Raw genomic sequence first — 17,219 nt, 5'->3', positions numbered from 1 at the left:
TGTTTTAGTTTTTTATAATTCTAAAAAATAATACAATAACCTCAAATGATAATATGAGATTTCAAAAACATAGATTTAAATAAGTTACCTTTTTTTAATGTAGAAAATACAATTTTTCCTTCTCGAACATCGTACTGAATCAGAGTAAACAAGTTTATTCAGCATTTAGAAAGAATAAAACTATAGATAAAACTACAATTCTTTCTTTTTTCTTCTTAGATGTTTTTTCAGTGGGTGATGATTTGATGCATCTGATAGTCTACTTCTTAATATTTGTTATCTTATGGTCTTAATTATTGTGATGTAGTCTTAAATTACTATTAAGATTCATTCAAAATAAAATTTTATCTTATACAGTTGCATAAGATGTTCAAGCAGATTATTCCTTTTACGATAGTAACCAATTTGTTGACGGCATATCTCAATATATTGAGCTCATCTCTCTTGAGATTGAAAATTTTTCAATATGACTTTTTTGTGAACATCGTTATTGTATTGTATTTTTTTCTTCACGGTTTCTTCAGTAAATAACAATCTATTATATTTGATAGCTTGCGACTTAGTAGCATTCACAAACATACGATTGATTAAATATTATTTTAATTAAAAGTCAATCAGAATCATTTAAGGACGAAAATCTGGAGATACAGTACTGTCTTGGCGCTAATATGTATCTCTACGCAATCTCTATGATGTTGAGGCAGAATTTTTTCTTTTTTATTGAATAATTTGACAGCATTTCTTGAATTCTCTGAAATTCAAATATTCTTGAATATATAAAATTCATTTAAGAATTAATTAAAGAATTTAGTCTATCTTTCAGGATATGAAAGCTTTCAGCATCTTTCTTGCAAACATAAAAAATTTAGTTAAGATATCGTTATTTCACTTATTAGGAAGAGTATCGAAATTCCATAACTTTGAAATAAAGAGTGATATTTGAATTAGTTTACAATAATATTTAGCATTGTGATGATTCATTATGATTTAGTGACATAGGTTTATCGAGTTTTGCTGACAATAGCAGAAAAGTGTATCAGCATTTAAATTTAGAGAAATTATCAAATTCGTATTACTATCAATAGCATTTTGATTATTGCATAGAACGTTATTTTTGTTAAATGATGTATGTGAGTGTATATATATTTTTTAAAACAAATTAAAACAAATATTCCTGAGGTAGGAAATTAGTAGTGTCATTCGTTAATAAATCTTCCAAAGTTTGAAAATGTGAGACACTGATATCTTCAAAGTCATTTATACAATTAGTTTTCATTACTTCACTAATTTCTTTTGAATCTATTTCGAAAAAGTCAGTATTAAATGAATGTTCAGAGGACATCAAAGTATCGCAGTCGCTTTTTCCTCGTTCTTTCATCGTATATTCGTAAACACATTTTCTTCTATTATCTGAATTGACACGCTGACTGTCCATTGACGATTCCATAATTTGGTCTTCAATAAATGTAGTCGAGACAATACATGTGTCCTCAGATTTATTTAATACACCGGTTAAATTAATTTCGGGCTGTTCAGAAGGTTGCCAGAAGACATCTTCCATAAGAGTTTCACTTTGGATATCATTTACAAAATTGTTGTGCTCCAAGTCTATATTGTTTGTCATTTCGTCAGTTTCTTCTTTTTTGGGGAAAAATTTTTTCATGTTATAATCGACGTCTACATTGGAGAAATGTAATCGATCATTTAATGTAAAAGAATCACTTTCTTTTTGTTGTTCCTTTATCATAGTTTCAGAATATTTACTATTGTGATCATTTATTTTTACAAATTTATCATTGACATGTTGACTATACGATGGTGAGTCTACAACTTTATCTTCAGTAAATGTAGTTGAAACAGTACATTTGTCATTGGATTTATCTAAACATTGTACTCTCTTTTCAGCGTGTACAGTCGTGACACATTTATCAGTATGATTCAAAAGATAAACATATTTATTGCAATCATTTTTTATTGTGTCGCAAGTCAATTTGATATCGTTTTCATTATCGTAAAATGTATTATGCAGATTCCCTTGTGCTTTTGCCACGATAACGTTTGTACAATACTTTGGACATTTATTAATTTGACATACATTCTGTTTCATCATTTCCGTAATTAGTGAGCTACGATCAGTTATAAATTGTAAACTAGTCATTATAAAATGATCAACATGCCTTGTATTGCAACACGGACACGATTTTTGTATCGCACAATCCGCACTTGTTGGAAATTCTTGCTTAAAATCAAATTGATAATTCTGCTGATCTGTAACATTGTTTTGGCACGTTTTTAAAGGTATTGTCTCCATGGCACTTTCTTCCTGAGATGTTAATGCATCCTTATTTTGTGTTATCGAATTGTCACAAGATCTAGTTATATCTTCTATTGTCATATTAGATGATACACAATTCTTTAGTTTATTTTTTTCCGACACATTAGTCTTTAACTCGTTAATATTCTGATCGTCTAACATCGCTGAATTCAAATAATGCAAGTTATAACTGTGTTGTTTCTCATTCTCTTTTGTAAACTCCATACAGGTATCACTGCTAACTAAAGTACAATTTTCTATACCATTACTACTTTTGATATCGACAGGTTTAGATTCTAAACGATTTTTTTCTTTTAAATTTTTGTTGTCTTCATTAGAATGTTCTTTAACATCGGAATTTGTAAGTTTGTTTAAATATTTTGAAGAATTGATATGCTTCTTTTTGTTTCTTTTATTTTTCTTAACTTTCGATGATTCCGAATTTCGATTAGTCCTTTTTCTTTTTACTTTATCATCTCCAGTTAAATCAATTATTATAATTTTGTGTGAATTGTTTTTTTTCAATGGTTTAAGGCTTCTTGATCCACTTTTTTGTAAATGAGTTTCCAAACATTTATTTTTATTATTTTTATTATTTGATAATGTATTATTATTTCGTAAACCATCTAAGCATTTATTTACTTTCTGTTCAGATGTACTTCCATTAGAATTATTTGGACAAAATAATGAATTTATCTGATGCTTCTAAAAAAGCAGTATTTCAAACGTTAAAATTTGCATTATACTTAATAAATGTAAAGATCTTCACATATAATTTGAGATGAAACACTATTAAAAGATCTTACCTGAGATTTTGAACAAGTCTGATCAGCATGAATTGTTTTGGTATATTTTAAACCTGTAGAGTTATCCATTTTGTCTTCAAATAGCAGGAACTGTTTATGAAATTCCTTTATATCAAATTGGTTTGATTCTATTAACCATAGTGTTTCATTTTTTTCTTGAATAGGTGGTCTAGGCACAAATTTCAATAATTCGTCTTGCAATTTTGGCATACGCGGTCCTAACAGCATTAGGGCTAACTCATCAATTCTTTTCTTTTTGTCAGAAAGATTTAACTTCTTTGCTGTTTCTTCCATTTTTCTCCATATTTTAAAGGCGAGCAAATATCTGATGTAAGCTACATCGGTTATAGACGTCGTCTTTGTTTTGAGATTAGTAAAGCTCCTCCTATGTAAAAAAAATATAATCTGTATTATCTCAATTTATTGTCTGAGACATCTATGATATAATATGTTAAAAAATATATTTACGTACATAAATATATGATTGCATACTTTTGTATATTTTTTTGTGTGTTTATTTCTAAGTAATATCCTAAAAATATGTTCTTCCGAGTTATCTGTAAACAGTTTAATATTAGAGAACTCTCTCTCTCTCTTATTTATCGACAATCAGATCAAATCAATTTTTCCAAAATCAATTTTTGATAACACTTACTTAAGTATATGTACAATGCTGCAAGAATCTTTGCTGCAACTTTAGAAGAATCTTTAACGACGTGACTAGAAGTTTTTAACTCCATATCTATATATACATTTAACAAAGCTGATATTTTATTTAAATATTGACTATAATCTACATTCTGAGAAAAAAAAAGAGACAAAAGATTAACAATAATCTTATATTTACAATTCTGTAAAACAAATAATTAGGATAATAGTACCTGCTGTTTTATATCAAGCCAATACATGTGAAAGAATATTAACATTTTATTAATATGATTTTTTATCAAATTAATTTTATCATTAAATTCGACAGTGTTCTCTGCTACGCTAGAAAGAATATTCCTGAAATACAGCAAAATTACATATCTTTTATATATACCTTATTTAATCCCCGATCTGTTTATATATGTGTGAAATTTCTACTTGTAAAAAATTTAACAACGTTGAACTGGATCTTCATAATGATGTAAATGATAATCTTACTGGGTGTAGAAGAAAAGCAATCGTTCCAGATGTTCATAATTTCTACTTCCTGTATATGAATATATGATTTTATTGAATTTTAGTAACCATGGAAGTAGTTGTTCAATTTTGTTATTATCTTCCAATCTGACATCTTCCAGACGTTTTTCCTGATTTTTTGAACGTTTTTTTGTGTTTTTATTACTTTCATACTTAGAATTGGAATCCATAACAATATCTTCCTTTGTAGCTCTGTAGGTTTACAGTATAAATCCTCTGCAATTATAAGAAGACTTACAACATGCACAATACAATAATCAATATTTAATGTTTTAAATTTACATTTTAATATTAATTTATAATATTTTATTTAATAGACAAACATCTTGTACCAATCAAATCATGTATTGAAAGGCATAATTACTGATTATTCAAATTTGTTTTTACAAATTTATAAAAAATATATTTTTTATGATATACATAAAAAATGTATATTATATATCAAAATTTAAGTTGACTATTGGTATTTTAAATAATAATAATTATTATTATTAATCAGGTAAGGTAATCAGGTATTAAAATTGTTTTCTGTGTATGTTATATTTACGATAAAGTTATATCATATTAATAAAAAGTAATATATAAACCAAATGTTTAGAACAGCAAAACTGCAATTGTCAAAATTTGTTATATATAGATGTAGTAATTAATAGAAAAGTCAAATTACTAAGAGTAGTGTGATAGAGAAGTAGGTATATCTAAACGTGTCAGAAACCGCCAACAACTTTCGGTTATCGTGACAGGTGCAGACCTATCTGTTTAATATCATTGCGGCACGCGATATGTTTCATGTAACATTATCATGCAGTGGTTCTTTCGTGGCAAGGAACAAGGGAAATTATTCGAAAAGAAATCTGAAATCATTCGAAAAGAAAAAGTTTCTTCGTCTTACAGCGTCTGTCGCAGATTTCTGACGTGACGATAACTCGCCGTGCCCTCTTAGCGTATAGTAGCTTGTCAACGTGGAGGCTTCTCTTCCCGGTTGAGCGAGTTCTCTTCCTGGCCGAGCGTTTCTTCCGAGTCGCATCCGAATCACGTCTGGTCACGTCTGGCGTAGCCGTTCGGCCGTTTCTCCGTTTGCAGCAGCAACTAAATCAGCCGTCTATGAGGCTGCGGCATCTTCCGAGATTTACGACCACTAAACGCGCAAGGCAGGAGTCAGGAGTCAGGACGCGTTCGTGCTCCGCTCGTTAATTGCTGTTCGCTGTCGACGACGACGACACACTTCGCTCGCTCGCTCGCTTACTCGTTTATTGCTTGTTCTTCTTCCTTTGTTTTGGCCTTGGTCCCCAACTCGGGCCCGTGTCACGGAGTTCACTTAGCCAGTGATATTTCAGAGACAGCACTCGTTTCGTTCGTTCGTTGTAGCTCGGTCGTTTGTGTTGTCAACGCGCCGCCTGTCGGCTGACACTCGCAACTTGCCAAGGCTGCGACCTGCGTTCGGATTTAACATTTTTACATGCTTTGAGCATCCCTAAATAACCTCGCATGCCAGCACATTGTACCAATGTATAACACAATCAATATGCAGCCGTTATTATGTCATTTTGTATGATAAAGCAGATGATGTTTGCATAGTACTGTCGATTGATCACGATGTGTAGTCGAAATTTTAGGTCTGATTACTGGCGTTTTTACAAGCACAATATTCGCACAGCATGCAGATCGCGATATGCTGTCAGACAGGAGTTACGTCAGATGAGGAGTTGGCTAGCTATCATAATGTACTGGCATCGTGGCAAATATTTTATCCGAGCGCCTCTTTATCGTTCATTATAATGAATTCGATTGAATGCACTCGGTGTGTACTGGTGCACATTAAAGCCATGGTACATACACACAAATTGAAAAATGTGTTTAATATAAAATCCAATTAAACACTTGAGAGATGCTCATAAAAGCTTAATACATTTTATTGCGATTGATTTATGTTAAGTAAAAATCTGTATTTTACAATTCGAAATATTTATATTTTATTTTTACACATAGTTAAATCAGTGTATAATTGGCTACATAAAATAAGAGTATATAAGCATAAAAGCGATGAAAGCATTTAAGGCAACTAATAGCACCGACTTAAGTTGGCCTGATGATGTTCATTGCTCTATCAATAATAGAACAACGTTTTTAATTTCCCAGGTCGGTGCAAATTCGTTCAGAACTCATAGCGAAAATGCAACGTTCGCTGAAATTGCCAATTGCAAATCGCTCGGCTGCGCAAACGTCAGCAGTGAGTGAGCGTTGCGCTCGACGCTCCTCGCGTCTCGCCTGCTGCAACGGCCGACGGCCCCGACAGCGCTGTGCGCGCAGGTTGCGCACGCCCGCTCTGCGCAGTGCGCGGAACCGTCCGTCACCGTCGCGTCAGGTGCGTGCTCGATAATCACGATATTTCGCGACAATCGCGAAGACCGTGCCACGCCGCGTCACGCGTGTTGTATGTACGTAAACTGGCGAACGTTAGATATTCCCGGAGGTGCGTGCGGATATTACAGAGGATCCTTCTGAAATTTCATTCTTTCCGACAAATGCAGTTTTTTTTCTCGGAATATCCGCGGGGAAATTAGCGGACCGATATGATTGAACTCGCGACTCGTATTCGCGTTAACAATTGCGAATCTCGGAGGAGACGCGTTTCCTGCGAGATTATGGATTCCCGGAAGTTGACAATTGGCACAAATGGCTATATAGTCGCGTTGGGCGTATCGTGTCTGAAGCTTGTGTAAACTCTCGGCGCTCGCTGAAACGATTGGTTTAGTGTGCTGTACACGTATATACATATACTGATATACGCCATATATATATATATATATGTATGCATTTATGGAACTAAACAATATCCGCCGCGCACCTTCGTGCCCCACGTCCCTGGACGTGATCGGAGCTCCCCCACCAGCGGGGTGCGCTCACTGCGCGCACGCCGTCGCGCGAACGTTTCGTCCAAGTCGCCCGGCAGCGGCCGAGCACGTATGTGACATGGCGTCCGGGTAGAAAGAAAGTTAACTGCTAAATAAACGTTAATGTTGTTTTTATGACACTGACCGACCAAAAAGGGAACATCCGAGGCCGCGAATTTCCCACAGACACTGGCATTGATGGTAATGCATGCGAGGAAACCTCAAAGGATCAGCGATGGGTAGGGCTCTACCGTCAAATACCCGATACTGACACACGGCTAATCTCTCTCTCTCTCTCTCTCTCTTTCTCTCCTCTCCTCTCCTCGCTACTCTCTCTCTTTCTCTCGCTCTCGCTCTCCGCACTAGCTCACCTCACCTCTCGTTCACCCGACATTCGTCCGTACGACCCGCTCGACCGTACACACTCATCGCAGCACTCACTGCCACAAAACCGCCGCACGACTTACCGCGGGCACAGCCAGTTTCCACGATGGGGATCCGCTCGGGTGCCGTTCCCCGTGGAAATGACCGCGACGGCGGCGGACACCGCGCCACAACCTCCCTCGCTCACGGCCCGTTGTCTTATGATTCCAGGTACTTCGAAAAGCACCAGGCCCATCCCTATCAGGTAAATATCTGTCACCACCGAAGCGATTGGTGGGATCTACGATACGATTAAGGGCGGGGAGGGGGTGAGGGGGGAAATGTGATCATTTCTCGGGACGGACAGCTTCACATCGTCTGGTACGATCATCGGAGTCTTCATCATCCATCGTCAAGCAGCACGCATTATTTTCGCCCGCGGTTCCGCGTCGTTGCCCGCGCGACACGTCTGCTGAAGACGGGGAGAAGGAGGAGAAGGAGAGGAGGAGAGAAAGAGAAAGAGAGACAGAGAAAGATGAGATCGCTCTGGTTCTTGCGCGGAGGACACGACGGGATCCAACCGCGGTGACAGCTCTCTTCCGCGCAGAGGAGTTCCAAAGTTCGTATTCGGTTTCTCGGCTGACGGGGTACGGCGGTGAGAAACGAGCTCCATTCGCCGTCGCTCTCTTTCCGCCAGGGCTCAGGACTCGCGAACCTCGCGCGACCGGGAATCGATAATGCACGTTCAACGACGATCCCGCGGCAAGACGACATCCGGACGATCACGTCAACGCGATTCAATTTTCACGCGCCGTTACGTCTCCGTGAGATCGTCTGCTCCATTGTGCATGCTCCCGTCTGCTCCCGTCGCGTCGGGCTCGTCTTTGTCGTCGTTATTACCGCGTTTCTCGTTTCGATTTTTTCTTTGCATGTGAGCAAGGTAAAGTCGATCGTTCAGGTTGAGGCACGCCAACATCGTCGCCGAATAGTCGCGCGATTGGCTTAATCGTCGACAATTTGCTATATTACGCGTAAGACTCCTCGAATGCATTTGACGAGCTCGACAAGGCGAAAAGAATCAGCTTTGACAAGTGACATTTTGGTCATTGACAATATTTCATACGTTAAACGCATTGTCGCGATGCGAATTGAGGTACTTTATAGATAAATTTATATTGTAGTAATGTAATTAGTTATAAGAATTTGTCCCGCTCTCATTGATTGTGGTGTTTGTCCTGTTGAAGCTATTATTTGTGCTGGATGGTATTAATAATCGAATATTTATGTTCTCGATATTTAAATCGGTCCACACGAGATGGGGAGAATGGTAATTAATCGCAGTATCGCCCAATTTTTATATCCAATACGAAATAATTTCCTGCTGGTAAAGTGTCTTGTAAACATAACCTCACTTTTCAAAAAATCAATAATTTATTCTAGTAGGTAATTCTCTAAAAATATTTGAGATCCTATCTCGGTAAGAATCTTATTTCAGTCCCTCTCATGTTTTAACGGCTTTTGTATCATTTTCTTCTGTATTTTGTCGGAAATAACTATAAATGTGATAATCCTCAAATCACAGTACCTTGGTAGATTCTCTTTGTACTTGAAACATTTAGGAAACAACATAATCTGTGTTTGAAGTAATTTTCCTAATAATATTAGGAAATATTCATATAGTCTTTACTAGAATGAAATATATTTGGTTGATAAGAATTTGTTTTTAAGATTAAAAATAGAATATGCATAATTGATACAAAAGATATTTAGAGATGGTAAGCGCAATTAGTATTTCTAAAAAAATTTGGTGATTTTATGGAATTGACTTCAATTTGATTTCCCATTGATTCCATAGAAGAACCAGAGATTTTTCAGAATTATATAATCATTTTTACTAACGTTATTCAATATTTGATATTTGTTCCTTTTCAGTTCTTTTTAATATCATTAGTCAATATATAGCTCTCACACATACATTCTTGCAAACGGCCATTAGATCAAAACAGTGTTATTCTCAAGTGGATTATCAAGCTTGTAATAATTAATAGCATTTTTAATAACGATCTTATATGTTCAGAATGAAAAAAGTAAGCAATCTTGATCCTATTCATTTATATAATGTCTTATGTGGTCATGAATATCCCAAACACATTGTTAATGATCTGATTGTAGAACGCAAAGTACAGCAGTTCTAAGGGTGGCTATTCCTCCTCGACCACGTCATCGGACAGTCGCTACGAAGGACGTATGCGCGACTCTCCAAATGGTAACTCTTACAGTCCAGCCGGCAGCTTGGGAATGGGCATGGGGACGGACCGGGACAGCCCTCGGAATTACACATCCAAGCCTCTTTACAAGAAGGAGAGAGAAAATAGAGACTATAAACTATCCTCCTCTAGGGACAAGTATTCCGGTAAATAATTTTTATTTTGCTCCACGGAAAGAACGATTTTGTTAAAATAACTGAAATTTTAACTTGATAAATATGAAAATAATTTTGTTTGAATCATCAAAATAATTCTGTAAGACATTTAAACTAGTCACTAGAATAATAAAACTTTTTGCAGCATTGTCAATTAATGTTTAAACGTTTTGCATAATTATTTTGATGGCAAACAAAATTATTTTCAGATCTATATCGAGTTATAAATTTTTAGGTTCTTTAACAAAACTGTTATTTTTGTGTGTCCTCAATATTCTGCATAAAGCGAGCTTTTATATTTTAACAATCACCCAATAAAGAAAGCATAAATTTGTGAATATTATTGAATACAAATCTTTATAAATATCAGTTACTACATATTTTTTTGTACAACGTATAGGTGGTAATGTTTCTACGAAGTAATAATTTTCCTTTTTTTATCTAGAATCTCATCTCCTTTTCCTTTCTTCAGTATAAAAACAGAATTGTCTCTTAATATTTTCAGCTGTAACATGCTTGCTTGCATATGTGTAGATTGTGCACGATCCCTAAAAGACAAGAGAAGCCGTGAGAGCAGGGATTCAGAACACAGGACCAACCACGATAGGAGTAGTGGGGAGGTGAGTATCTTCAACTTTAATGTCTAATTTAATAATTATAATTACATATAATAAAAAGAATATAATTGCCCATTATAAGTGTTCTGATCTTTTTCAGAGTTGCTCCGAAACATTTATTGTACCATATGTATAAATAAATCCTCTAGTTATTAGACATAAATTTATTTTTATTCGTGCTATATATTATACATTTTTTTACTATTTTTAATTTCTATTATAAAAAATATTAAACTATACAAAAAAAGTTGTTGCAAAAAAAGAGAATTTGCAAATTTTTAATTTTGGGAAAATTTTAAATATATATACTTAAATTATAAAAATATATACATATATGAAATAGATATCTATTTCTTTTAGGCATATGCAGTCATAATGGGTTTTTATTAAAAATGTTTCCGACCAGCAAATGGACTGTTAAATAACTTGTGGTCACAGTCCGATGAATTTATTTAAAACTTTGCTTAAAAAAGGCATTTAATATTACATGCCTTTTTAAATTAAATTAGGTTGTCTGGAAAGTTCGTGCCGATTTTTGGTAGGTGACCTAAGGACAGATCTGAATATATTAGAACGATTGAAAACAAATGACATGCGTACATATCATAAAAGACGATACTTCAGGCATACTTCAAAAAAATTTAGTTGCGATACATTAATTTTTGTCAGTTTTATGTGCCTTTGAATATGAAAGAAAACAAAGTGCATTTTAAGCATTTAATGCTTTTCTTTTACCGGAAAGGCAAAAATGCTACACAAGCAACAAATAAGATATGCGCTGTTTATGGCGAAGGTAGCTGAAAGAACTGTGCGGAAGTGATTTGTTAGGTTTAAAGCTGGTGATTTCAACCTTGAAGAACGCCCGGGTAGGCCCTCCACCACAGATGAAGATCAGATTAAAATACTGATCGAGAATAACTCACGCTATACGACACGTAAATTAGCAGAAATGTTGAATATGTCAAAATCCACCATCCACGAACATTTTGTGAAGCTTGGCTACATAAACCGTTTTGATGTATGGGTTCCTCACGATTTAACGGAGAAAAATCTGATGGATCGCATTTCCACTCGCTCTAAATGCAACGAGGAGGCATCATTTTTGAAACAAGTAGTAACGGGGGATGAAAAATGGATCATTTATAATAATGTTGAGCAAAAAGGATCTTGGGGAAAGCGGAATGAACCATTTTTAGCCATTCCAAAAGCCGACCTTCATCCAAAGAAAGTCATGCTCTGTGTCTGGTGGGATTGGAAAGGGATCTTGTATTATGAATTTTTTACCAAACAACGAGACGATAAATTCAGAGAAGTATTATTCCCAATTAGACAAAGAAGACAGCAATTGAACAAATACGTTCAGAAATAGCGAATCAGAAGGGCGTCGTGTTTCATCAGGAAAATGCGCGGCTTCATATGTCTTTCATAACTTGACAAAAATTGTTGGAGCTCGATTGGGATGTTCTACCCCATCCACCATATTCATCAGATCTCGCGCCCTTTGATTTCCACCTACTTCGATTATTACAAAATTCCCTTAATGGAAAAAGCTTCAACTCTTTGGTCGAGGTAAAAAATCACTTAGAAAAATTTTTCACTGAAAAATCTGAGATTTTGGAAGAATGTAATTTTCAAATTGCCTGAAAGATGGAGAAAGATAGAACAGAATGGCACCTATAATTTTAATAAATGTATACTAAAATTTAAATCTTCTGTGTTTCAATTTTCCTTCAAAATCGGCACGAACTTTCCGAACAACCCAATATATATCTTTTTAGATGCATGTGCACTATCATAATAATGTTTGTATTCATGTCTTTATAGATCTTACATCCCTTAAAATTATCATCAAATTCATCAAGGGAATCTTCATCCCAGAGAAAACCATCACATAATTCTTGTCAGGTCAGTGTATTATTATAATTACGTTTATTCATTTTATATTGGCATCAGTTATAAATTCAAAATTCTAAGTAAAAAAGATAAAATTATATCATTATTTAATTGTTATACATTCATTCCAGCAAAATTTAATTACATATTTATTTCAATTAATTAAAAAAAAATTATTCTGAAAACTTCTATATATTTTTGTTTGCTACCATAATTTTAAATGACTTTATGTGTACGTAATCAATATCTTAATAGCCTCAAGAATATAGATGAATATAACGTCAACTTTTCACGGAATTTTTGGAATTGATGCAAATATTCCCCATCTATTCAATTGTTTCCGGAAATTTTAGAACAGTCTGTTTAGGATAAACGTGGTGATGAGCGAGGAGGTGCAACGGAACGGACAGCCAGATTTGGCGATTGGTCCGAACACATGAGTTCGTCAGGAAAGAAGTATTATTATAACTGCAAGACGGAGGTTTCTCAATGGGAAAAACCACGGGAATGGATCAGTCGGACAGATAATCGTCAACGCCAATCTAGTGACTACTCTTCTAGGTCAAGTACGTCTAAATTTTCATCATAATTATCAGTAGTAATAGCGGAGGAATGGATTCCTATATGTCTGAACAGTCAAAGAGTTAGTTACCTAGATTTAAAGAACTTCTCTATGACTTCCGCTAAGTCAGTACGAAATTTTTTTGTATACATAGAAGGATGTTTTCTATAGATACAGAGAGATGCAGGATTTGAACTTATTGGTTATGAGTCTCACACGACGACTTTTTTTATAATTGTTAAATACAATACGTAAATAATTATTAAATACAATATGTAAAGTGTTAGATATAATGAATGAAAAAGAATAATGAAATAAAGTAAGTTTTTGTTTAAATATAAAACATAATAATAAATTTGATTTTTTTAATTGACATTTAATATTTATAGTTTTGATATTTGTATAAATATTTACATTATCAGAGTTGCCGCAGATCTGAAAAACCGGGAAAAGTCAGAGAATAATATAAAAAGGAAACTTTGCACTTACAAAAAAACATTGAACAATTCCCTTAAACTGCTCCTATTCCAAATATTTTTTATAATTTTTTAAATATTATATCTGATGTTTATAATCAAATACGTTCAAAACTCGTGCACTTTAAACAATTGTAAAAAAATAATTTAAATATATATTTAAATATTTATTCAGTAATTTTATTTAATTTTGTCATAACTGCATTCTTTTTTCCAATAACTAATTTATTTTTTGTTGGCTTGAATTCATTCCCAAAATTTTATTATGCTTCTAAGCTTCTTTTGCGTTTTTAATAATATAAGCTAGCTTTCTTACAATCCTTGAGTCTAAATGTCAAAAAAAATTTTTACATATTTTATTATGTTAAAATTTTATATATTTTTATTATGTTAAAATTTTTACATATTTTATATTGGTCATGGAAACTTTTATCTGGAAAACCTAGAAAAATCAGGAATTTTTAAATTCATTTATGTGTATTAAATTCATTTTCTGTGACAATCCTGGTTATAGAAAAATCTTTACGAAAACTGATACAAATAAAATATGTATTTATTTAATTCTTCCTATTTTAAAACTTGACATATCTTTTAGTTTATCTTATATTATACTATTTATTAAATAAACTAGAAATGCATATTGCGTTTGTGTGATATATTTAAAAAGATTAAGGGATTTATCATTATATTCACATTACATATATAATAAACTGTTTACTTTTTTATATATGAAATATATACATATAAGATTTTACTAAAACTGAAATTTTTCTGGGCAGGTCATGATAAACATTCCAACTCGCGATCAAATAGCAGTAGCAGTATGCGAGATGGTAAATCGTCGCGACAGTCTGACAAACGAGAATACTGGAGTTTATGTAGTGCGAGCGGTGGCGGCAGTAGCAGAGATGATGTTTCTGCAAGGGAGAGAGAACGGGAAAAAGAACGGGAAAGAGAACGAGAACGAGAACGAGAGCGAGAACGTGAACGTGAACGAGAACGAGAACGGGAAAGAGAAAGAGAATCTAGAGAATGTAGAGAAGAAGTTAGTGTAGAACGCCAAACTCAAGATATGGATATCTCGCCAGGTGATTCTACACCCACTTCGGAACCTTTAACGTCATCCTGCGCTCATGATCCACTGCCACAAGGCCCTGTTCTCCTGGCCGCTGGTAGGTTTTCCTTTTATATTATGTACAAGTTGCAGCATATAGAAAAAACATGATTTTTAAAAATATATATTAAGTAAAAAAATGTTTAAAGAAATATTTAAAATGATATTTAAAATGATATTTAATAACAGGAAAAAGTCAGGGAATTTTGCAAAATTTTCTGAAAAATAAAAAATCTTGGCTTTTCAGAAAGAAGTTCAATATGCGTATATCACACTTACGTAGTTTTGGAATTATCAGCTTAACAATTAAATGCAAGCTGTGTCAGCAACATTAATAGTAATTTACATTATGTTAAATTGCATTCTCAATAAAATATTTGACTTGATTTTTCCAAATTAAGACGAAAATACAAAAATTTCAAAATATTATTGAAAGCCTCAGAAAAAATCATTAAATTTTCTCTAGAAATCGGAGAAAAGTTATGGAATTTTAAGATGAGGAATTTGTGACAATTCTGAATAATAATAATTTTATCATGCATGAAACATTCTATTTTTGAGAAATTGCAATGATCATTGTTTTTATGAACTTTTTTAAATTAAATTTTTTTTATTTAAATTAAAGATTTAATTAAAATTTTTTTTAATATTTACTACATTTTTATATGCCTCAATTTATGGATTTTTGATATTGATATTTTTGATTGTACTTTTGTTAGCGTTACCTCGATTAACATCACATCCATCGTCAACGACACCACAGGCAACTGGAAAACTTAGTTCGCCAACGCAACAACAGGGAAGTAGTAATGCTCCGGGACCACCGGTGTCACTAGCAAATCTCCCAAGACTACTATCACAAATTACGGGCAACAAAGAACAACCTGACATCACACCACAGAAAGCATTACAGACAATTCAAACAGCTATCTTGCTATCCCGACAAGTAAGAGAGCATTTTTAATATTTCTAATACTTAGAAACATATAATGAAATTATAAGTTATATTTCTTTCTGTTGAAATTCTGTTAAAATTCAATTAAAGTAATGCAAAAAGCGATAATTTATTTTAATTATCAATTGGTAAGTTAATTATTTTTTCCACACTATTTTAATTAATCGCGAAAATTTCATAATTATTAATACTTATCTATTAATAAAATAGTAACTTTTAACTACTTTTTTGTGACGTAATCGAGAATATATTCGGTAATTTTCAAATGATAATATAATCAACTAATTATTTCTTTCCTCTTTTATCTTAAAACATGTGTAAATGGTATTCATAATTGTATATACTTGTCTTTTATTATAGCAGTCTGTTAGTGGAGATCGAACTAATACTGGAAGTGATGTGATGATTCCATTAAAAGTTGATACAAGTGGCAATATTACCAGCGAGGGTCCACCTACTCCTACACATTCAGAAACCCAGGATTGTATTGATGCGCGAAAATGTAAGTCTTTTGTTTTATATAATATTTATATTGTACAAAAAAACTATTTGCCTTTATGTGTATTATATTCTTTGATTTATTCATTTAAAACATTTTCTATTACAGTTTAATTCAATTAAATACTAGAGTATAAATTAAATACTAGAGAATAGCTAGAACGCTATTCTTGTGTTAGTTATTAATTATCATTATTTATAGATTCTTATTACAAGATTTATTTATGGCACATTTAATTTCCATTTTAATCATAATACTAAATTGAATTAATACATAGGTTGAAAATAGCTGTTTGATAAAGTAAAATTTAATTTTTGAATTTATTAACTTCGTCTAAATTATATCTTAACTAAAATATAATATAGAAAGTAAACTAATATGTTGATAAATTATTTTAATTCAATAAACAATGTGTCGAAATAAATTTTATTAAGTATCTTTTATTAAGTATCTCTTCCATCTTTGTTTGCATTTTTAAAAATTTATTTTGGTTATATTTTATTATATATATTATCATTCATTTGTATAGTGACAAGTCCTGGAGGAACGAATTCCGGAGTACAAGGTCTAAGCTCCTTGCAAAGTCTCAGTACATTAGGTTCCCTTGGAAATTTGAGTAATACAGGAGGTTTACAGGCATTGTCGAGAGTACAGCCTCCTTTAACACCTTCTTTAACACCATCTCTCGCTAATCATTATCGGGAAGACTTGACACAGCACGTGCGTGCTTTTCCCGCTGATATTCTCGAAAAACAGGTGCGAATCCAGTATTTCTTAAATAATAGTCCCTTTACTGTTACTAGATGATTTTCTTAAATAATACTTATGTACAGGCACAGAAACTTAGTGAGGAAGCACATACAATGGGCAGTTTACAATGTACGAGAGTGTCCGCAGAATTGAAGACGGCACGATCGATAGTGAGGCTGACAGAAATTCAGGCAACGTTACAGGAACAAAGGTAAGGTTTCATGTTATAGCACATTTAATAAATGTTTAAACATAAAACAATTATATCGCTTATTTACTTGTTATTTTAGGATATTATTCCTCCGTCAACAAATTCAAACACTAGAGGAGTTAAAATCCCAAAATTCCTTCATGTCTGACGATTCTTAG

General features: G+C 33.3%; 2 protein-coding genes across 2 annotated transcripts; one reads left to right on the top strand and one right to left on the bottom strand.

Annotated features, from left to right (window-relative positions):
- Window positions 1-1,159: 1,159 nt before the first annotated feature.
- On the bottom strand, window positions 1,160-4,548 carry LOC105619442 (putative uncharacterized protein DDB_G0282133). The gene is made up of 8 exons (XM_012200960.1): window positions 4,544-4,548; window positions 4,267-4,497; window positions 4,002-4,125; window positions 3,776-3,920; window positions 3,593-3,677; window positions 3,121-3,505; window positions 2,783-3,019; window positions 1,160-2,674 (listed from the first exon to the last, which is right to left on the bottom strand). The coding sequence occupies exons 1-8, from the start codon at window positions 4,546-4,548 to the stop codon at window positions 1,160-1,162; spliced, it is 2,727 nt and encodes a 908-aa protein (XP_012056350.1).
- Window positions 4,549-7,397: 2,849 nt separating this feature from the next.
- Window positions 7,398-17,219, top strand: LOC105619336 (WW domain-containing adapter protein with coiled-coil). The gene is made up of 12 exons (XM_012200856.1): window positions 7,398-7,438; window positions 7,794-7,827; window positions 9,735-9,975; window positions 10,519-10,604; window positions 12,426-12,506; window positions 12,862-13,060; window positions 14,312-14,704; window positions 15,366-15,592; window positions 15,962-16,103; window positions 16,630-16,856; window positions 16,934-17,061; window positions 17,141-17,219. The coding sequence occupies exons 1-12, from the start codon at window positions 7,398-7,400 to the stop codon at window positions 17,217-17,219; spliced, it is 1,878 nt and encodes a 625-aa protein (XP_012056246.1).

The sequence above is a fragment of the Atta cephalotes genome (assembly GCF_000143395.1).
Source record: "Atta cephalotes unplaced genomic scaffold scaffold00021, whole genome shotgun sequence".
NCBI lineage: Eukaryota > Metazoa > Arthropoda > Insecta > Hymenoptera > Formicidae > Atta > Atta cephalotes.
This window is presented reverse-complemented; position numbering and strand designations above follow the sequence as displayed.